The 22,383-nt window shown below is 43.9% G+C and overlaps 1 protein-coding gene across 2 annotated transcripts in view; it reads right to left on the reverse strand.

Moving 5' to 3' along the window:
• The window catches only part of NLGN4X (neuroligin 4 X-linked), a 144,364-nt gene extending 133,655 nt beyond the window's left edge, over positions 1–10,709 (reverse strand). For both annotated transcript variants that reach the window (XM_060183099.1, XM_007538446.3), the window contains exons 1-3: positions 10,548–10,709; positions 8,921–9,010; positions 4,934–5,640 (exon numbers count right to left, since the gene is read on the reverse strand). In XM_060183099.1, coding sequence (XP_060039082.1) covers positions 4,934–5,396 — 463 coding nt within the window. In that variant the 5' untranslated portion in view covers positions 5,397–5,640; positions 8,921–9,010; positions 10,548–10,709. The remainder of the gene's footprint in view (positions 1–4,933; positions 5,641–8,920; positions 9,011–10,547) is intronic.
• Positions 10,710–22,383: the final 11,674 nt, after the last annotated feature.

Below are 22,383 nucleotides of genomic sequence, written 5' to 3' on the forward strand. Positions count from 1 at the left end.
TGATTTTTAGTGACCTCAAATTTCCACCCCCGCTTTAAAAAACAAAAACAAAAAAAAATTGTGCAACTGATTTAAGCAGCTCTGAGACATTCTTGGAAAAGTTGAATTTTAATGATTTCTGGATGACTAATTCCTGAAAGTCACTGAAGAGGCTAAAAATGAATTTGATGGCTTGGGTTGAAAAAAATATATAGTTTCTCCTCTCTCAGCACCCTGCACAGCACCCAGGGAGCCCATGGAGGGTGGGCAGGGCTGTGGGTCTCTCCTCTCTCAGCACCAGGCACAGCACCCAGGGAGCCCATGGAGGGTGGGCAGGGCTGTGGGTCTCTCCTCTCTCAGCACCAGGCACAGCACCCAGGGAGCCCATGGAGGGTGGGCAGGGCTGTGGGGTCTCTCCTCTCTCAGTACCATGCACAGCACCCAGGGAGCCCATGGAGGGTGGGCAGGGCTGTGGGGTCTCTCCTCTCTCAGCATCAGGCACAGCACCCAGGGAGCCCATGGAGGGTGGGCAGGGCTGTGGGGTCTCTCCTCTCTCAGCACCAGGCACAGCACCCAGGGAGCCCATGGAGGGTGGGCAGAGCTGTGGGGTGTCTCCTCTCTCAGCACCCTGCACAGCACCCAGGGAGCCCATGGAGGGTGGGCAGGGCTGTGGGGTGTCTCCTCTCTCAGCACCCTGCACAGCACCCAGGGAGCCCATGGAGGGTGGGCAGGGCTGTGGGGTGTCTCCTCTCTCAGCACCAGGCTCAGCACCCATGGAGGGTGGGCAGCTCTCTCCACCTTTCTATTTATCTCACTACTTGTTTCTGTTTCTCTTCTCCTGCCCCTTTCTCTCTCTCTTTACTTCTCTCTTTCTCTCTCTCTCTCTGTCTCTGTCTCTCTCTCCCATTGAAATATTGCTCTGGAGAGATCCAAGACCACTTGTAATATCTCTATTAAGAGAGAGATCCCATCAACTCATTATTATCTCAAAGAGTGAGAGAGAGAGAGAGAGAGAGAGAGAGAGAGAGGGAGAGAGAGAGAATGAATTGAACCTGGGGCCTCAGGGAAGCAAGGTGTTGTGTTGAGAGTCTGAGAGACCTGCCGGGCCTGGTAGTGTTATGTTCCATCTGTCCTGCCTTGTAAGGCCATGAAGAACAGACATCCGTTTGCACAGAAACCCCGAAAAGACGTTTCTTCTCTCGTTCATCTTGGAAAGTGACTGATGACACCGAATTATTAACGATCTGTGATCAGCACGACCTTCGATTTCAGCCGTCATGGATCTTCGTCTTCTCGGAATAAAGGAGAGGCAAGGGGGAGGTAGACGGGGGCGTCTCACCTGGCTGAGGGCACCTGTTGGCAGTGCATCAGGACCCGGGTTGGAGCCCCGGGTCCCCACCGGTAGGGCGGGAAGCTTCTGGATGAGTGTGCGAGCAGGGTTGCGGGTGTCTTTCTGTCTGTCTCCCTCTCTGTCTCTGTATCCACATCCCTCTCCGCTCTTTACTGCTCTGTGTTCTAGCAAATAGGAGTCAGGCGGTAGCACAACGGGTTAAGCACATGTGGCGCAAAGCAGAAGGACCGGCGTAAGGATCCCGGTTCGAGTCCCCAGCTCCCCACCTGCAGGGGAGTCGCTTCCCAGGCGGTGAAGCAGGTCTGCAGGTGTCTGTCTTTCTCTCCCCCTCTCCGTCTTCCCCTCCTCTCTCCATTTCTCTCTGTCCTTTCTAACAATGACGCCATCAATAACAACAACCATGAGGGAGGTGGGCTTTCAAATCCTGGTGTCTAATGGTGGAGGAGGACCTGGACTTGGGGGGGAGTGTTTTGCAGAAATCTGCGACATTTGACACGTGTACCAACACCTGTTTCTACTGGTGACTGTAAACCTTTCATCCCCAAACCCCCGCCCTTCCCATAAAGGAAAAAGATGGCCAAAGTAGATAAGGTCTAAGTTTCCTGCAATTCCTTCTTTTTGTTCTTGGTTGTTTTTTTTTTAAGTTTTTATTTATTATCCCACTCTCACAGATAACCACCATAGTTCTCACACCGCCTTGGAAATACGTCTTCTTTGGTTTTCTTTTTTTCCATATTCATATGTTCAATATTCTCTGTTCCACAAATGAGTGAAACCATCCTGTCATTGTCATTCACCTCCTGATTTGCTTTACGGAACATCATCTTCTTCTCCAAGTCCATCCACGTTATCCCAAAGGACACAATATCACACTTGTTTGTTTGTTTGTTTAATCGTGCAATTCCTTCTTCTCATTCCCACTAAAAACCTTCCTCCTCTGAGCTCCCAGCTCTCTGTCTCCTTGACTAAAAGTAGCACAAACGGACAGCGCAAATAGCAAAAATGAATCAAGTCACAGCCCCACGCACAGCACTGGAGCAGAATGCTCTTGTCTGTTTCTCCAAATAGTCTCATTCAGAAACGACCAGCACAGGAGAGATAAATCTTATCCACTACGGAACAGCCAAGCACTCAAACCAGGAGATGTAATGAATGAGCCTTGCTGTGTTTGTAGATTTCCACTGCAAGTGCGTCAAAGATCACAAAGCCTTTTGCATGGGAACCCCCCCCCCAGTTCTGGTAGTGGGAATTGTAAGGAGTTATCCCACAGTTATTTTACAGCCTTGTCAATCAATATTAAATCACTAGTTAAAAAAAAAAAAAAAGCCTTTTGCACACAATCAATTGATTTCTTTTCCAATCCCAGGATAACTAAAGAACTTTTTGCAATTGGATGGAACCACAGAATTGAAGGAGGCCAAAGTCTCCTATCACTGGTCCGAACAAAATAGAGACAACACAACGCACCATTGCTGCAAAGTAAAACAGTCCCTGTTACTAATTACAGAAGTGGAGCAGAAAGAGCTTCCTGGCTTAAAGGCAATGAAGCAAAAAGAAAGTCTTAGCATCGTGAAGCTACTGAACCAGGAATTTAAAATTCAGGTGAGGGCACCTGTTCCCAGACACAAGGGCCCAGGTTCAAGCGCCTGGTCACCACCTTTCCAGGGGTGAGAGTTTCAGTGGATCAGGCCTGTAGGTGCCTCTCTTTCTCTTCCCTCTATCTCCTTCTCCCCTTCTGAATTTCTCTCCATCCTATCAAACATAAGAAAAATAAAACAAATAAAAGCAAAAGAAAATATTGAAGTGAAATAAAGAAGAGAGCAGAATAGATAGAATCTTTCTTAGTCTGGGTGAATAGTGTACAATATAGTAGGACAGGATAGGATAGGATAGAGAGGAGAGGAAAGAAGAGAAGATAGGAGAGGAGAGGTGAGGAGAGGAGAGGAGAAGATAATAGAATAAATAAGAATAGATTAGGGTAGGGGGAATACAAAAGAAAAGATGATGATAGGATAGGATAGGATAGGATAGGATAGGATAGGATAGGATAGGATAGGATAGGATAGGATAGGATAGGATAGGATAGCATAGGATAGCATAGCATAGCATAGCATAGCATAGCATAGCATAGCATATTATGGAATGGAACGGAACAGAACAGAATAGAATAGAATAGAATAGAATAGAATAGAATAGAATAGAATAGAATAGAATATGCTAGAATGAAATGATAGGATAGGATATACTAGGATAAGATAGGATAGGATGGAGAGGAGAGAAGAGAGGAGGAGATAATAGAATAAATAAGAATAGAGTAGGGTAGGGGAATACAATAGAAAAGATTAGGATAGGATAGGATAAGATAGGATAGGATAGGATAAGATAGGATAGGATAGAATAGAATAAATAGGATAGAATAGAATAGAATAGAATAGAATAGAATAGAATAGAATAGAATAGAATAGAATAGAATAGAATAGAATAGAATAGGAAGAATAAGAATAAGAATAAGAATAAGAATAAGAATAAGAATAAGAATAAGAATAAGAATAAGAATAAGAATAAGAATAAGAATAAGAATAGGATAGGATAGCATAGGATAGGATATTATGGAATGGAACGGAACAGAATAGAATAGAATAGAATAGAATAGAATAGAATAGAATAGAATAGAATAGAATAGAATAGAATAGAATAGAATAGAATAGAATAGAATAGAATAGAATATGCTAGAATGAAATGATAGGATAGGATATGCTAGGATAAGATAGGATAGGATGGAGAGGAGAGAAGAGAGGAGGAGATAATAGAATAAATAAGAATAGAGTAGGGTAGGGGAATACAATAGAAAAGATTAGGATAGGATAGGATAGGATAGGATAGGACAGGACAGGACAGGACAGGACAGGACAGGATAGGATAGGATAGGATAGAATAAATAGGATAGGATAGAATAGAATAGAATAGAATAGAATAGAATAGAATAGAATAGAATAGAATAGAATAGAATAGAATAAATAGGATAGAATAAATAGGATAGGAAAGAAAGAAAGAATAGAATAGACTAGAATCTGCTAGAATAGAATAGAATAGAATAAATAGGATAGGATAGGATAGAATAGAAAGAATAGAATAGAATAGAATAGAATAAATAGGATAGGAAAGAAAGAAAGAATAGAATAGACTAGAATCTGCTAGAATAGAATAGAATAGAATAGAATAAATAGGATAGGATAGGATAGGATAGAATAGAAAGAATAGAATAGAATAGAGTAGAATATGGAATAGAATAGGATGGAATAGGATAGGATAGGATAGGATAGGATAGGATAGGATAGGATAGGATAGGATAGGATAGGATAGGATAGGATAGGATAGGATAGGATAGCATAGCATTAGGTAGAGCAGTATAGAATAGGATAGAAGGGGCCAGGCAGTGAAGCACTCCAACTCTTCGTCCACCCAATTACAAAATACAAAAAGAAACCAATAAAAAGAGCACATGCAGTCCAGAGGGAAAGAAGTTCCAGAAGAGGCCAGACGCAAGGGAGCCGTGCGCAAGGGAAGGGAGGGTTTGAGGGGGAACCCGAGATGCACACTCACCGTCTTCCGTGGGGACGTAGATGTTGAGATACAGGCAGTCTTCATTCTGGTCCTGCACGTAGGTCATCAGAGTGTCCAGGTTGGCGGTGAACCAGATGGGCAGCATGTCATGGAGGAGGGACCTCTCATCCAGATGCTGAGGACACACGGCTGCAAACTGAGTGGCGTTTCGCACCCCAGTCCAGGACGAGGGGGGCTCTGGGGGCTGGAAGCGGCGTTCTCCCGTGGGTGGGGAGGCATAAGGGACCCCCAGGAACTGCTCCACCGGGCCCAGGATCTCATTGGGCAAAGGTGTTCGTAACCCACGGATTTTGCCATAGTTGGTGTTGACCACGGGGTACTGCGCCTGGCCGGCGGTCAGCGGCAGGTGGACAGCCACGGAGGTGATGCACAGGAGGACGCGGGGGGTGAGCATGGTGCACAGGGAGCTGGAGGCCGCCGGGAGCCATGCCCATTGGCCCATGGTTCAAGGACACATAGGGTGGACACCAGGGAGGCCAGGAATGACAGACGACGGACTGGGCAGAGAGCCCCTGGAATTAAGAGCAAGCCCACCAGTCTTCAAGGCCACCCATGACCAGTCAACAGCACCATCTAAGGTCCAGAAATCTCCAGAAATGGCAACAGTCTGTGAAAACCTGGGAGCGTCCAACACCTTCCAAAGACAAGAGGATTCCTCACAAAAACTCCAGCAGGAAGCACTCAGCCTACAAGAAGAAGAAGCAGAAAAGAGAAACTTAAGAAAAAGTAAATCTTTTTCAGCGTTGCCACCGCTTGCACTGACTGACTACTTCCTTCTGTGTTGGGGTATGATTATGTTCTTCATGAGTGATTATTTATTGATTTACCAAACCGTAAGATAACAGGGGTATAGCTGTACATGGTAGACTGACTTTAAAATTATCTGACTGTATTATAGAAATAATAGCCCATGTCAGTGAGCTTGGCAGAACCACTGCAGTTTCCAATGGAGGGGAGGGGGGAGACAGAACTCTGGGGGTGAGAGCAGGATGGAATTAGACCCCTGTCATCAATCTCATCATTCTGTAAATCAATATTAAATTTCTAACAATAAATAAATAGATGAAAAAATAAATAAAATAGCCCCGTGTATTTATAAGGACTATGTAGATCTTACCGACTAATTTTGATGCAGCCAATAATTCTGCCTGTCTATCAAGTGAACAGTTGAGCACATGTCAAATGGCTTTTTAGAAAGAAAGAAAGAAGGGGGAGTTGGGCAGTAGCGCAGCGGGTTAAGTGCACGGGGTGCAAAGCACAAGGACCGGCATGAGGATCCTGGTTCGAGCCCCCGGCTCCCCACCTGCAGGGGAGTCGCTTCACAGGCAGTGAAGCAGGTCTGCAGGTGTCTGTCTTTCTCTCCCTCTCTCTGTCTTCCCCTCCTCTCTCCACTTCTCTCTGTCCTATCCAACAATGACATCAATAACAACAATAATAACTACAACAATAAAACAACAAGGGCAACAAAAGGGAATAAATAAAAAAATAAAAATAAAAGAAAGAAAGAAGGGAGAAAGAAGGAAAGGAAGGAAGGAAGGAAGGAAGGAAGGAAGGAAGGAAGGAAGGAAGGAAGGAAGGAAAAATACCAAAAATGCACGAGAATTGAAGCTCTAATCTCTCTGGGGGCAAATTCCACAGGGCATGCCATCCTGGGTTCAGTGATTCCACAGATGAAAGAACAGGCAGCAAAAATATGGAAAGAAAAAAAAAATAGATTGATGTGTTTGCTTCTGTTTGAACGTCACCGTCAACAACAGTTGGATCTCTGCCACACCGGGAACCAGTTTCTAAATACTGAAGATGCAGCCAAATGCAGAGAGGAGGTGATGGCATATTTGGAATCGTGTGTTTTTCTTGAAAGTATTTCTAATCTGGAGGGCGGGTGAGATAGAAATCTAAAATGTCAATGCAGAACTCTCAGGATACAAGAAGACACTGATCACGTCTGACCGGGGGGTAGAACTGTAGATTCCACACCAAGGAAGGACTGCTCCCTAGTGGGTAGGCAAACATAACATGCCATGCCTTAACCATGGAGCTAGCATAGGCACAGGAAGTGCTGCCATATTGCACAGGAAGGGCAGCCATTTGCAAAAAGGGTGAAGCCAAGAGAATGCCCATTCTATCAATGCACAATTCTGTGACTTTTTTTTTTTCTGGTAGTTACTCAAGCAATGATATTATTAGCCATCATATTTTATTCTGCACAAAAAAATATACCATGATTTTTCCAACAAAGGAACAGGTAATCCACTAATTTCAGGCTTAATGCATGAGTCACGGATACTCAATGAGTTCTCTGCAATAATCAATGGGCACAAAGTCTTGGTCCCTGTTATGAGGAAAGGAAACAGTAGCCTGTTGAGAACAGCAAAAATTTAGATACTGGCATTAAACGTAGAAAGTTTAGGGGACCGGGTGGTGGTGCACCTGGTTGAGCACACATATTACAATGCACAAGGACCCCAGTTTGAGCCCCAGGTCCCCACCTGCAGGGAGAAAGTTTCACAAATAGTGAAGCAGGGCTACAGGTGTCTGTCTCTGTCTCTCTCATACTCTACAACCCCATTCCCTCTCAATTTCTGGCTATGTCTATCCAATAAGTAAATAAAGATAAGAAAAAACATGTTTTTAAGAAAGTTTAGGAGGAAAACTATCACTAACTACTAGCCTAAGCTGTTTCACTCACATCCCTGAAGTTTGTCCTGCTTCCTGCTTGAATTAGCCTCTTTGAAATTTTGGGGGAAATATATATATATATATATATATATATATATATATATATATATATATATATATATATATATATCATTAGAGTTATTGCTGGGGCTTAGTGCCAGCACTACAAAGCCACTGTCCATTGAAGCAATTTTTCCTTTTTATTTCCTTCCTATTTTATTCTATAGGACAAAGAGTTATTGAGAGGGGACAGCAGTCTGGAGAACTCTCAAAAGGTTAGAAGTGGACCTACCCTGGGACCCTGAAATTCCTCTCCTGGGGAGACAGCCTATGGAACCCAACACACCCATCCAAAAATACACATTATATGAATAGAATATGAATTGAATGAATAGAATAGAATAGAAATTGGATGAATAGAATAGGACAGGGTAGAGTAGAGTAGAACAGAACAGAATAGAGGAGTCAGGCGGTAGCACAGCGGGTTAAGCGCACATGGCACAAAGCACAAGGACCAGCGTAAGGATCCCGGTTCGAGCCCCCGGCTCCCCACCTGCAGGGGAGTCGCTTCCCAGGCAGTGAAGGAGGTCTGCAGGTGTCTGTCTTTCTCTCCCCATCTCTGTCTTCCCCTCCTCTCTCCATTTCTCTCTGTCTTATCCAACAACAACGACATTAACAACAACAATAACTACAACAATAAAACAACAAGGGCAACAAAAAGGAAGTAAATATTTAAAAAGAATAGAATAGGACGGGATGGGATGGGATGGGATGGGATGGGATGGGATGGGATGGGATGGGATGGGATGGGATGGGATGGGATGGGATGGGATGGGATGGGATGGGATGGGATGGGATGGGATAGAATAGGGAGTCGGGCTGTAGCGCAGTGGGTTAAGCGCAGGTGGCGCAAAGCACAAGGACCGGCATAAGGATCCCGGTTCGAACACCGGCTCCCCACCTGCAGGGGAGTCGCTTCACAGGCGGTGAAGCAGGTCTACAGGTGTCTATCTTTCTCTCCTCCTCTCTGTCTTCCCCTCCTCTCTCCATTTCTCTCTGTCCTATTCAACAACAACAACAACAATAATAACTACAACAATAAAACAACAAGGGCAACAAAAGGGAATAAATAAATAAAATAAATGTAAAAAATTTTTTTGAAAAAAAAGAATAGAATAGAATAGAATAGAATAGAATAGAATAGAATAGAATAGAATAGAATAGAATACATCACATCATCACCTCTCAAAATACACCAAGAACTCTCACAGAGACGCAAGAACTCACCATCACACACCCCCGTCTTCTGAGATGAGGCCTTCACGCTCACCTCCACAGCGATAGACCCGGTTCCCCTTCCATATCAGCAAACACCCGCTGCAAAAGAAAAGGTGACATACCTTGCTCAAGGCCCTGGGTTCGAGCCCCCCTCCCTGTCCCTACCTACAGGGTGGGAAGCTTCAAGAGTGGTGAAGCAGGGGTGCTGGTGTCTCTTTGTCTCTCTCCTTATCTGTCTCCCCTGACCCTCTCAATTTCATTCTGTCTCTATCCAATAAATGAAGTAATAAATGAAATGATTTTTGAAAACAATTCTATTCTAGCTCATGTGCAGGGGGGGGATTATTCTCTCTCTCTCTCTCACTCTCTCTCTCTCTCTCTCCCTCCCCTCTCAATTTCTATCTCAGTTACATAAATAAATATCCCCTTTTCTGCTGCATTTCTCTCCAACTGGAAAAAATCAATGAAAAAGAACAGATTATAGTGAACCATGGACAATTCCAGTTCAACCAGGTTTATATACCACTGATAAATATGGGACAATAGTGTATATCCATTGAATCATTTATTTTTATTTTATTATTGGATAGAGAGAGAGAAATTGAGAGGGGTAAGGAGATTGGGAGCAAGAGAGACAGAGAGACCCCTGCAGCCCTGCTCCACCACTCATGAAGCTTCCCCCCTGCAGGTGGGGACCAGGGACTTGAACCCGGGTCCTTGTGCCTGGGAACAGGTGCCCTCAGCCAGGTGAGGCCCCACCTGGCCCCTTCTGTCCTATTCTAGACTGTTCACCTGATTCTCTTTCATTCTAGCAGATTCTATTCTATTCTATTCTATTCTATTCTATTCTATTCTATTCTATTCTATTCTATTCCATTCCATTCATCCCATCCCATCCTATCCTATTCTATTCCATTCTAGCATATTCTATTCAATTCTAGCATATTCTATTATAATTATATTATTATATTATATTCCTATTCTATTCTATTCTTCTATCCTATCCTATTCCATTCTAGCAGATTCTAGTCAGTTCTTCTATTCTACCATATTCGATGTTATCCTCCCATATCACAACAGATTCTATTCTTTTCCTTATTTTTATTTATAAATATATTTTGCTTTTATTGATTTAATTCTTTTTTAAAAATTTATTTATTTATTCCCTTTTGTTGCCCTTGTTGTTTTATTGTTGTAGTTATTGTTGTTGTTAATGTCGTTGTTGTTGGATAGGAGAGAGAGAAATGGAGAGAGGAGGGGAAGACAGAGAGGGGGAGAGAAAGACACCTGCAGACCTGCTTCACTGATTCTGAAGTGACTCCCCTGCAGGTGGGGAGCCGGGGGCTCGAACCGGGATCCTTATGCCGGTCCCTGTGCTTTGCACCACGTGCGCTTACCATGCTGCACAATCACCTGACTCTCTGATTTTCTTTTTTCTTACATATAATAGGACAGAGAGACATTGAGGAGGAGATAGAGAGGGAGAGAGACATCTGCAGCCCTGCTCCACCGCTCGTGAAGCTTCCCCCCTGCATGTGGGGACCGGGGACTTGAACCCAGGTCCTTGTTCCTGGGAACGGGTGTGCTCATGGAATCCTAGGTCACACAGAGATGAGGGTTATCAAAACAGACAGACCTTTGGAGGAATAGCGGGCATGGACTCTGACGAGCAGGGGCGTGTAGGATAAAGGTCGCGCTAAGAACTCTCGTCTCTTTTTGATTTTACAACTGCTGAAGGTTGGAGATTTCGTGGCCATCCCGGTAATCCATGACGAACAACAGATCCACCTGGTGCCTAGAACACAGTGTAAGACTATCAATATTTCTATTATAGGGCACTGATGTTTTCCTCTTAAAAAAAATAATTTCATTTATGGGAGTCGGGCGGTAGCGCAGCAGGTTAAGTGCACATGACGCAAAGCACAAGGACCAGCATCAGGATCCCGGTTCGAGCCCCCGGCTCGCCACCTGCAGGGGAGTCCCTTCACAGGCGGTGAAGCAGGTCTGCAGGTGTCTGTCTTTCTCTCCCCCTCTCTGTCTTCCCCTCCTCTCTCCATTTCTCTCTGTCCTATCCAACAACGATGACTACAATAATAATAATAATTACACAAGGGCAACAAAATGGACCGGGAAATAGGAGAGAGGAGAAGAGACACCTGCAGCCCTGCTTCACCTCTGCTCAAGCTTCCCCCATGAATGTGGGGACCAGGGACTTGAACTTGTGTTCACAGCTGCATTGTTCACTATGTCCAATGGGTGGAAACAGCCTACATGCCCATCGACATGGAATTTTCATGGTGGTTAGACTTCTCTAATATTATGGTCTTGTGAACCAACCATTAATAAATTAGTAATAGATGCAAAAGCCAAGAAAAATATATAACACACCCATATATTAAGGGAAAAACGAAAGGCATATTTAGCATTTATCATGAAAGAGAATTCTGCACTCCCTTTTGCATTTGGAATTAAAAGGTATTTTTGCATTTGGAATAAAAAGAGAGGGTTGCAGCTATCATTCAAAAGGCTTTTTGCACCGATCATTAAAAAAAAAAAGATTTGGGAGTCGGGCTGTAGCGCAGCGGGTTAAGCGCAGGTGGCGCAAAGCACAAGGACTGGCATAAGGATCCCGGTTCGAACCCCGGCTCCCCACCTGCAGGGGAGTCGCTTCACGTGCGGTGAAGCAGGTCTGCAGGTGTCTATCTTTCTCTCCCCCCTCTGTCTTCTTCCTCCTCTCTCCATTTCTCTCTGTCCTATACAACAACGACTACAACAATAAAACAACAAGGGCAACAAAAGGGAATAAATAAATAAAATAAATATTTTAAAAAAAAGATTTTTGCATTCTTCATAAAAAGGAACATATGCAGTTGGAACAAAAAGAGATCTTTGCATTTGGAATGAAATCTGAGTGTTACAGTTATCATAAAAGGATTTGGTGGATTCATCACAAAATCGATTTTTTTTTTTTGCATTTGGAACAGATAAGGATTTTTGCATTTGTCATTTAATGGAATTTTTTTTGCATTTGGAACAGACAAGGATTTTTGCATTTGTCATTTAATGGAATTTTTTTTTTTTGCATTTATAGCAAAAAAAAGACTTGCTGGTATAGGTTTTGCAACAGCTCTGCTTTTTTTGCCAACTGTGTCTCTTGTCATCTCTCTGCTTAGAAATGCCGTGTGATATTTAGCTTAGAGGTGGTGTTTGCTGCGATTTGGGGGGAGAGAATTTGGAGGGTCTGTGAATGCACAAGTCGTTTTGCAAATATGTCAGTGGTGTCTGCTTCCACTGGATGAGGCTAAGAGGCTTCCCGGCATTCACAGAACAAAGCTGTAATTGCAGGAGAGCTCAAAGCCATTTTGAAGAGGAAGCAGGACTCACCCTGTGCACTAAAATAGACCATCAGAAACCAGTTTTATTTTAATAAGTAGATCGACTTAGCAGCAGGGAGGCTAGCTCAACTGATGGAGTGCAGGGCCTGCCTGTCAGAGGCAACTACTTCCATCCCCCAAACAGAGGAGTGCTGTGTTGTTGATCATCTGAGGATAAATTTAAAAGAGAATGATCACACAGTAAGTGGTGTTGCTAACCGGTGCCACCACATTAGAAAATAGTATAGAGCGTCCAGAAACCAGTGAAAAGTGAAATTATCTTCCGATCCAGCATTTATACAAAATGCAGCCAGAAATTACTATGCACGCCTGTGATTGCAACAGTTTTATTGTCAGTACCTAAGGAGTGGACGCAGCCTAAATGGCCGTTAACAGAGGACTGGAAAAAGAAGTTATAGATCTTCAAAAGAAGCAAAAAACAACCCAGTAATAAAAAGTGGGTCAAAGAACTAACTAGACAGAGTTTTCTAAAGAACAGATACGCATGGCCCAGAGACACATGAAGAAATGCTCCACTCATCATTACAGAAATGCACGTTAAAACTACGCTGATGGGGAGCCGGGTGGTAGCACAGTGGATTAAACGCACGTGGTGCAAAACACAAGGACCGGTGTAAAGATCCTGGTTCAAGCCCCCAGCTCCCCACCTACAGGGGAGTCGCTTCACAGGTGGTAAAGCAGGTCTGCAGGTGTCTGTCTTTCTCTCTGTTTTCCCTTCCTCTCTCCATTTCTCTCTGTCCTATCTAACAGTGACGACATCAATAACAACAATAACAACAACAATGAAAAAACAACAAAAGCAAAAAATAAATAAAAGAAGGAGAAGGAAAAGAAGAATAAGAAGGAAGAGGAGAAGGAGAAGAGAAAGAGGAAGAAGAAGAAGGAGGAGGAGGAGGAGAACGAGAAGGAAAAGAAGAAGAAGAAATAAGCCAGCAGGTCTGCAGGTGTCTGTCTTTCTCTCCCCTTTTCTGTCTTCCCTTCCTCTCTCCATGTACTTCTGTCCTATCCAACAACGACGACATCAATAACAACAACAACAACAATGAAAAAGCAACAAGGGCAACAAAAGCGAAAATAAAAGAAGCTGCAGCAGCAGCAAAAATAACCCAGTAAAAAAAAAAGTGGGTCAAAGGACTAGACAGAGATTTTTCTACAGAAGAGACACGCATGGCCCAGAGACACGTGAAGAAATGCTCCACTTATCATCACAGAAATGCACGTTAAAACTACGCTGAGATCCCATCCCATACCTGAGAGAATGGCTTCTATCTATCTAAGAGCGGAATCAGCCTAAGTGCCCGTCAACAGATGACTGGCTAAAGAAGTTATGGGATAGATACTCCGTGGAATACTACTCAGCAGTCAAAAAGGATAATATTGTGTTCTTTTGGACAAAATGGATGGGACTGGAAGTGATGAGGCTTAGTGAAATAAGTCAAGAGATGAAAGGCAATTCCCAGATGGTTTCACTGCTATGTGGAATCCAGAGAACAGGAACAGAAATAGAAGAAAGAAACCACTTATCTCTAAGACTGCATGAGAAGTATGGTGGTTGTCAGTGGCGGGTGAAGCAAAAATGGTGGCAGTTGTTGTAGTGTGGAATTATAAGGCTGTTTTTATCATTGGCCACTATTAAACAACTAATGAAAAAAGATAATAAAAAATAAAATAAAATGTAAGAAGCCCTGGGAAATGGTATAGCAGTAGAATTCTACGCTTCAAATCATAAGGTCTTGAGTTTGAGCCCAGTCCCACAGTATAAACCAGCATGTACCAGAGTGAAGCTCTGGTTGTTTCCCATCTCCTATTTCATTCTCAAAATACATTTTTAAAAATCTTAAAGGATAGCATTAAACAAATTAAAAAAAAATTAGGATGGGGTATTGGTGTACCTGATTGAACGCACACACAACAGTGAACAAGGGCCCAGGTTCAAGCCCTTAGACCCCACCTCAGGGGGAAAGCTTTGTGAGTGATGAAGCAAGGCTGTAAGTGTCTATCTCCCCCTCCCCTCTCAATGTATTTCTGTCATATCCAGTAATAAATAAAGAACTAATTTTAAAAACAAGTTGATAAAAAAAATCAAACTCATGGTTGTATTGGTATATGGAAAACGGGGAAAGGTGATGCACGTACAAACTATTATATTTACTGTCTAATGTAAAGCATTAATTTCCCAATAAAGAAATTAAAAAATAGAAATAAAAAAATAAATAAAACTCATATGGTCTTTAAAAGGAGAGTCAACAGTCCCGTGAGACATCGATAGTTTATTGTGAGAGACCTGCTAAATTTCTCTAAGAAAAATGTGAAGAAAAATTTTAATTTGTATAGGCTTTTCTGAGCAACTGAAAAAAAAAAAATATATATATATATATATGAAGATTTATCTCTGAGCCCCCAGTAGGGTCCCCTGTATACTTTGAGGTTAAGGTATAGATGTTCAGATTAGCATAAAGACATTGATTTTGCACCAAATTTATCTCATCACACAGCTTGATCTTTTTATCTGTCAAACAGAACAATCAGCCAAACCAGATTCATTCTGCAAAGAATCAAACTTAATGCAACATCTGTTAACGTGGACTTTTTTTTCTCTCTCTATTTCATGCCATGTTCTCGCTATACATTTTTATTTCCGTATTATGAAAGTCAACAGAAAAAGAGAAAATCTTGCAAGATAATATTTTTATTCTACCTGCAGTCAAGCTTTCAGGCTCAGGCCAAAAAAAAAAAAAAAAACGAGTAAGTTCACAGGCCCCTCAGAACGTACCTAAAATAGATTTTCTGCCTTCTTTCCACATAAAGACCTCAAAACTCATCTGCTCTATTCCTAACTTTCAGTTCCTATTTATTAAACAATTTCTCCTGCTTTTTATGTTAAAGAATTTGGGTCCAGGCTCCCAGAGGGAATCACTCATTTAGAAAGAAAACTTTCCATCTCAAATTTGACAAAATAGACTAACTAGAGAAACCACTGTGTGTGTGTAGAATCCCAGTCCTTTGCCAGAAGCCCAGGAATTCATTTCTTCTCTACATTTTCAACCAAGTCCCTGCAACAAAATTGGAAAAAAGAGCTAGGACATCTCTCTCCAGCCATGCAAAGAAACCACAGGTGAATAGCTTTCATGCAAGCCTGCAAGTAGGTTTCCAGAGACCTCCTACCACTAGAATTGATGCTTCCAATATTCTTGCATGGAGGAGAAGGGGAAATGCTACCAGACCTTTGCATAATGCCAGCTTGAAAGAAAAAAGACAGAGTAAATATGTCTCCATAAACCGAGGGAGTTTACAAAAGCAAGTTGAAAAAAAAAAATGGAGAAAGAACTATGTTTTGTTACGGAAAATAAACAATCCCTCTGAGAGCACACACACATAAAATAAAATAAAAAATAAAAAAACAGATCAAAGATGTCTGTCTTTCCTTCTATGTTACCAAGAATCAGTATGGCTAAAGAGTTACCAGCAAACTTCCTTAACAGGCCAGCTTACTCCAGCAACGTCGGCAAAATGGTTTTCCCTTCAACAAATACATAAGGAACCCTTTACCTACACCACCATTAACAAGAAAACAAGATTTCAGGAATAACAGGGGTACAATCCCACCCAGTTCCCACCCCCAGAGTCCCCTGTCCCAGCCCCTCCATTGGAAGCTTCCCTGTTCTTTATCCCTCTGGGAGCCTGGACCCAAATTCTTTCTGGGGAGCAGAAGGTGGGAGTTGTGGCTTCTGTCATTGCTTCTCCGCTGGACATGGGTGTTGGCAGGTGGACCCACACCCCCAGCCTGTGTCTGTCTGTCCCTAGTGGGGCAGGGCTCTGGGGAGGGGAGGCTCCAGGACACACGGGTGAGGACGTCTGCCCAGGGAGGTCAGGTTGGCGTCACGGCAGCATCTGCAACTTGGTGTCTGAAAAGCATTAAGATATAAAGCAGGACAAAGTGTTTAATAACCAGGAACCCAAAGGTAGGAACAGAGCAGATGGAACTAGGGGTCTTCATGTGGGAAGAAGCCAGGACGTCTATTTTAGGTCTATTCCAAGGGCCCGTGACTTTAGTCCTTGTCACCTGAGCCCGACAGGTAACGTGCAGGTGGGCTGCAAGTCTTGTCTGGGAAGATGGCGTCGGAGTTGGGAATCGGACCAGGAAGCTGGGTCAGGGCCGTGAGCAGCCCCCAAATATGGGGAAATAGATCAATACTGTTCACTGTCAACCCCGTGGATCTGACCCAGGACCAGTGTCCATTCACATTCAGCCCAGGAGCTTGTGTGACCTTCTGCATCCCAGTCAATCTGAGCTCACCGTCCATGGGCACAGCTGGGAACATCTGTACAGGTCACATCTGCTCCCTTGGTCCCCTGTATCCTGCCCCCTTCTCTCTCTCTCTCTCTCTCTCTCTCTCTCTCTTTCTGCGTCTACTGGAATCCTTTCTGCTGATATTTCTTCCTTTTTTTTTTTTTTCGTCTATTTTAGGTCTATTCTTGCACGTGGCGCCACCTGCATTTAACCTGCTGTGCTACCGCTCGACTTCCTCTGCTTTATATCTTAATGCTTTTCAGACACCAAGTTGCAGATGCTGCCGTGATGCCGACCTGACCTCCCTGGGCAGACGCCCTCACCCGTGTGTCCTGGAGCCTCCCCTCCCCAGATCCCTGCCCCACTAGGGACAGACAGACACAGGCTGGGGGTGTGGAGCCACCCGCCAACACCCATGTCCAGCGGAGAAGCAATGACAGGAGCCACAACTCCCACCTTCTGCTCCCCAGAAAGAATTTGGGCCCAGACTCCCAGAGGGATAAAGAACAGGGAAGCTTCCAATGGAGGGGATGGGACAGGGGACTCTGGGGGTGGGAACTGGGTGGGATTGTTGGCCTGTGATCTTACCATCTTGTTCATTATTATTATTGAATGCATTGGATCGACCTTCTCGTGGTGCATCCCGTGAGTCCCCATTCATTGGGGAAACTGACGATCCTTCCTAGCCGACTGAATCCACATGGATCCCAGTCACTTTCAAAGCCAGCAACAAGCAGCTCCTGACAGCTTTCAAGCTGTTGGTCCTGCTCTTCGAGTCCTCCAACTTAATGTTGAGGGGCTATCCTTTGCCAAACGCATTCTTATTAAATCAGTAATAAATAATAAATTTAAAAAAAATAGTGGGCTAGAAGCTCAAAGATCAATCGTATGAAGACGCGGCTACAATCAGTGTTTACAAGGAGCCTTGAGTCTAAAAGCTGTCACATGCACAATTAACCTCTGGATTTGCACACCTCTCTAAAAGTGGGTCACCTTACACAGCCCTCGGGAGACTGGAAGCAAACAGACAGCTCAAAAAAGCAATTCAACAGAACTGAACACACGCTGTTCTTTAAAAAAGAAAGAAAAGATAGAGAGATAGGCAAATAGATAGAGAGATAGATAAATAGATAGATAGGTCCTACAGACACAGGAAGAAATTAATCTACCGCACAACACCTACCCCCTGAATGTAACCCCACCTCCACCAGTTTCTCCTAATTTAATTTTTGGTTTTATTAGTGTTTTAATATTGATTTACAAAATGACAAGATCACAGGGGTCTAATCCCACCCCGTTCCCACCCCCAGAGTCCCGTGTCCCCGTCCCCTCCATTGGAAACTGCAGTGGTTCTCCCAAGCTCACAGACATGGGCTGACTATTGTTTCTACAACTATCGATATTGTTATTATCTTTGCCCATTTTTCCCCCTGGTCCTGCCTTCTCTTCCTGTCTCAGCCACACCTCCACCTGTGACTCCTTCTGAGTGTCCCTCCTTTTTCCCTCTTCTCTCTCTCCGGGTCCTGATGGAATTGAGGTTCAGAGCCCTCTGGGCATCTTCCCCTGACATGTCTCCCGCTCTGGGAGCCTGGACCCAAATTCTTTCTGGGGAACAGCAGGTGGGAGTTGTGGCTTCTGTCATTGCTTCTCCGCTGGACATGGGTGTTGGCAGGTGGATCCACACCCCCAGCCTGCGTCTGTCTGTCCAGCTCATACATCTCCCAATCTATGTTGACCCATTGGACAACACCTATACGTTGTTTTTTCTCTTAAATAAACTTCCTAAAAAGATAATCCCCAGCTGAATGGACTGACCAGCCAACGTCCATGTCCAGCGGAGAAGCCATGACAGAAGCCACAACTCCCACCTTCTGCTCCCCAGAAAGAATTTGGGTCCAGGCTCCCAGAGGGATAAAGAACAGGGAAGCTTCCAATGGAGGGGGATGGGACAGGGAATTCTGGTGGTTGGGATTGTACAGAATTGTAGCCCTCTTATCCCACAATCTTGTTCAGTTATTATTAAATCACTAGTAATAACATAAAAATTCTACTCCTGTCCCCAATTCCGACACCATCTCCCCAGACAAGACTTGCAGCCCACCTGCAGGTTACCTGTCGGGCTCAGGTGACAAGGACTAAAGTCACGGGCCCCTTGGAATAGACCTAAAATAGACGTCCTGGCTTCTTCCCACATGAAGACCCCGACTTCCATCTGCTCTGTTCCTACCTTTGGGTTCCTGGTTATTAAAGAATTTGTCCTGCTTTATATCTTAATGCTTCTCAGACACCAAGTCGCAGATGCTGCCGTGACGCCAACCTGACCTCCCTGGGCAGACGCCCTCACCCATGTGTCCTGGAGCCTCCCCTCCCCAGAGCCCTGCCCCACTAGGGACAGACAGACACAGGCTGGGGGTGTGGGTCCACCTGCCAACACCCATGTCCAGCGGAGAAGCAATGACAGAAGCCACAACTCCCACCTTCTGCTCCCCAGAAAGAATTTGGGTCCAGACTCCCAGAGGGGGAGACATGTCAGGGGGAAGATGCCCAGAGGGCTCTGAGCCCCAGTTCCATCAGGACTCGAAACTTGTTTTTGTCACCGGGAAATCTTTGTGTTTATACCATCCTTGAGAGAGGAGAGACTCTGTATTAACACCCTAGGAAGCCAGGCTCTGTTTCTCTTTTCAGAGAGAAAAGGAAAAAGGAAGTACAACAGGAAGTTGTGGTGGGTGTGGGTGTGTCTTAGAAAGGAAATGAATGTGCCACCTCAGAAGTGAATAAAAGTGTGTGGGGGGTGAATATATATATTCAACTCCTATTTATGTCTCTTGAAGCAAGTGGGAGAGGCACAGTTCTTATGTGGGAGTGGTATGGAATTATACCCCTGCTACCTTACAATCTTGCGAATCACCAAAAAATAAAAATAAATAACTTGGGCTGTGAGAGACTCTTTATGTCTCTGTTCTGCAACCCACAAGTTGGCAAAGGACTTCAGTCCAGGTCTCATGGGCCGCTTAGGCCAAGAAAAATGCCTTTCTAATTTCTTCTTTTTCGCCTTCTCTTTCTCCTTCTCCTTTTCTCTCTCTCTCTCCCTCTCCCTCTCTAGTTAAAATAAATATTTTATTTTTATTAGTGATTTAATATGGATTTACAAAATTATGAGACAACAGAGGTCTTCTTCCTCCTCTTCCTCTTCTTCTACTATTTCTTGTTCTACTTTTACTTCTTCCTCTTCTACTATTTCTTGGTCTACTTTTACTTCTTCTTCCTCTTCTTCTTCTTCTACTATTATTTCTTGTTCTATTTTTACTTCTTCTTCCTCTTCCTCTTCTTCTACTACTTCATGTTTTACTTTTACTTCTTCTTCACATTACTATTATTACTCTTCTTCTTATTCACTGGCTAGACAATCAGAAATCATAATGGAATGGGGAGGCAGAGTGACAAAGAAAGAGACGCCTGCAGCCCAGCTTCATTCAGCACTCTTGAAGCTCTCCCCCTGCAGGTGGGGACCAGGGGCTCAAACCTGGATCGCTGTGCATTATACTAGATGTTCTCAACCAGATAGGCCACTACCCAGCCCCTCTTTTCCCATTTCTTTCATCTCAACAACGGCAGAATGCAGCTACCTGAAGCGAACTCACACACCCACCAGTTTCTCATTCCGGCTTCCTCTTGATAGGCACCCAGTCTACATGAGCCAGTTCTGCACAAGTCCTTGAAAAACAAAATAAAAAACTCTCTACTTGAAAACTGGACTCTCCCAACAATAACGTTCCAACTCCAATTCAGCCATGTTCAGTAAGAGGTGCTTGAGGGAACAGTCAACACATTAAATCACTCAAACACACCCCCCACACACACACACCCTACCCGCCTCCCTGGCTCTTCTGGGAAAATCCAATCCATCAGCCCAAGCACAGAACATGATTAGAGGTCCTGGAATGTTGGAATCATTTTAAATTACAAAAGAAAAATGAGGCTGAGGAGACAGTACAAGGGGTTCTGCAGAAGTCTCTCCAGCCTGGGGCTCTGAGGCCCCAGGTTCAAGGCCCAGCACCACCACCAGCCAGAGTTTAGCAGGGCTCTGTTAAAATAATAATAATAATAATTCTGCAAACAGACTTTTCTGCCTGAGGCTCTAAAGCCCCAGTTCCATCCCCAGCACCGCCATCAGCCAGTGCTCAGAAGGGCTCTGAGGAAAATAATAATAATGATAATAATAATAATAACAATAATAATTCTGCAAAATACTCTCCTGCCTGAGGTTCTGAGGCCCCAGGTTTAATCCTCAGTACCACCAGCAGCCAGAGGGTAAGCATGGCTCTGGTATCTCTCTCTCTATGTATCTCTCTCTCTCTCCCCCTCCCTCTCTGGTTAAAATAAATATTTTATTTTTATGAGTGATTTAATATTGATTTACAAAATGATGAGACAACAGGGGCCTAATTCCACCCCGTCCCCCCCCCCCAGAGTTCTGTGTCCCCATCCCCTCGATTGGAAACTGCAGTGGTTCTCCCAAGCTCACAGACATGGGCTGACGATTATTTCTACAATGACCTCTCTCTCTCTCTCTCTCTCTCTCTCTCTATATATATATATATATATATATATATATATATATACACTTATTTATCTCTATATTTATCTATATCTTTGTTCTCTAAAATAAATATCTTAAAAAACACAGGTGTAGGGAGTAGTGCAGCGGGTTAAGTGCATGTGGCACCAAGCACAAGGACCGGCATAAGAATCCCAGTTCGAGCCCCCGGCTCCCCACCTGCAGGGGAGTCGCTTCACAGGCGGTGAAGCAGGTCTGCAGGTGTCTGCCTTTCTCTCCCCCTCTTTGTTATCCCCTCCTCTCTCCATTTCTCTCTGTCCTAGCCAAAAACAACGACATCAACAACCACAGCAATGTTAAAACAACAATGGCCACAAAAAGGGAAAAAAAAAAAAAAAAAACAATAAAACCACAGATGTATGAGGTGACAAATGCTTGCAGTTCTCTACATTGTAGTTTAATTCTTTGAATGTAATTATTGTTTGCTGTTCTATCCAAATTGAATCATTCTATGCATATATTCTGTGATAAAAATAAAGGAGAGGAGGGAAAGAGACCAGAATATACCGCTCAGCTCTGGCATCTAAAGGAAAGGTCCCTCACGTCCAAGACACATAAGTTGTTGGCTCTAGAAGGCTGAAGAATCTCTCTGGCTACTTCATTTCTTGTTTATTATAATTATTTGATACATACAGAGAAAAAATGAGAAGGAATGCGGAGATAAAGAGGGAGACAGAAAAGAGACACCCGCAGCCCTACTTCCCCACTCATGAAATAACCCCACGCCCCCCCCACACACACCACCCTCTGCAGGTAGGGGACCAGGGGCTTGAACCCAGGTCCTTGTGCACTGTAAGGTGTGCGCTCAGCAAGGTACACCACTGCCTGGGCCATCTCATTTGCTGTTTTAATTGTATGCTATTGTATATTACTAAATAAGAGAGAGAAGGCACTAAATTTTATCTTTAGTGCACCTGGTAGAGCGCATATGGTACAATGCGTAAGGACCCGGATTTGAGCCCCCAGTCCCCACCTGCAAGGAGAAAGTTTTCCAAGTGGTAAAGCAGTGTTGCAGGTATTTGTCTCTCTCTCTCTCTCTCTCCTGGGACCCGTTTCTTCTCAATTTCTAGCTGTCTTGATCCAACAAATAAATAAAGATAATTAAAAGAATTTTGCTTCCATGGTGTGGGTCATGGTTTGAACCCTGTATTAGCTACCAGGCTCAGGC

This window comes from Erinaceus europaeus, chromosome X (assembly GCF_950295315.1).
Source record: "Erinaceus europaeus chromosome X, mEriEur2.1, whole genome shotgun sequence".
Taxonomy (NCBI): Eukaryota; Metazoa; Chordata; class Mammalia; order Eulipotyphla; family Erinaceidae; genus Erinaceus; species Erinaceus europaeus.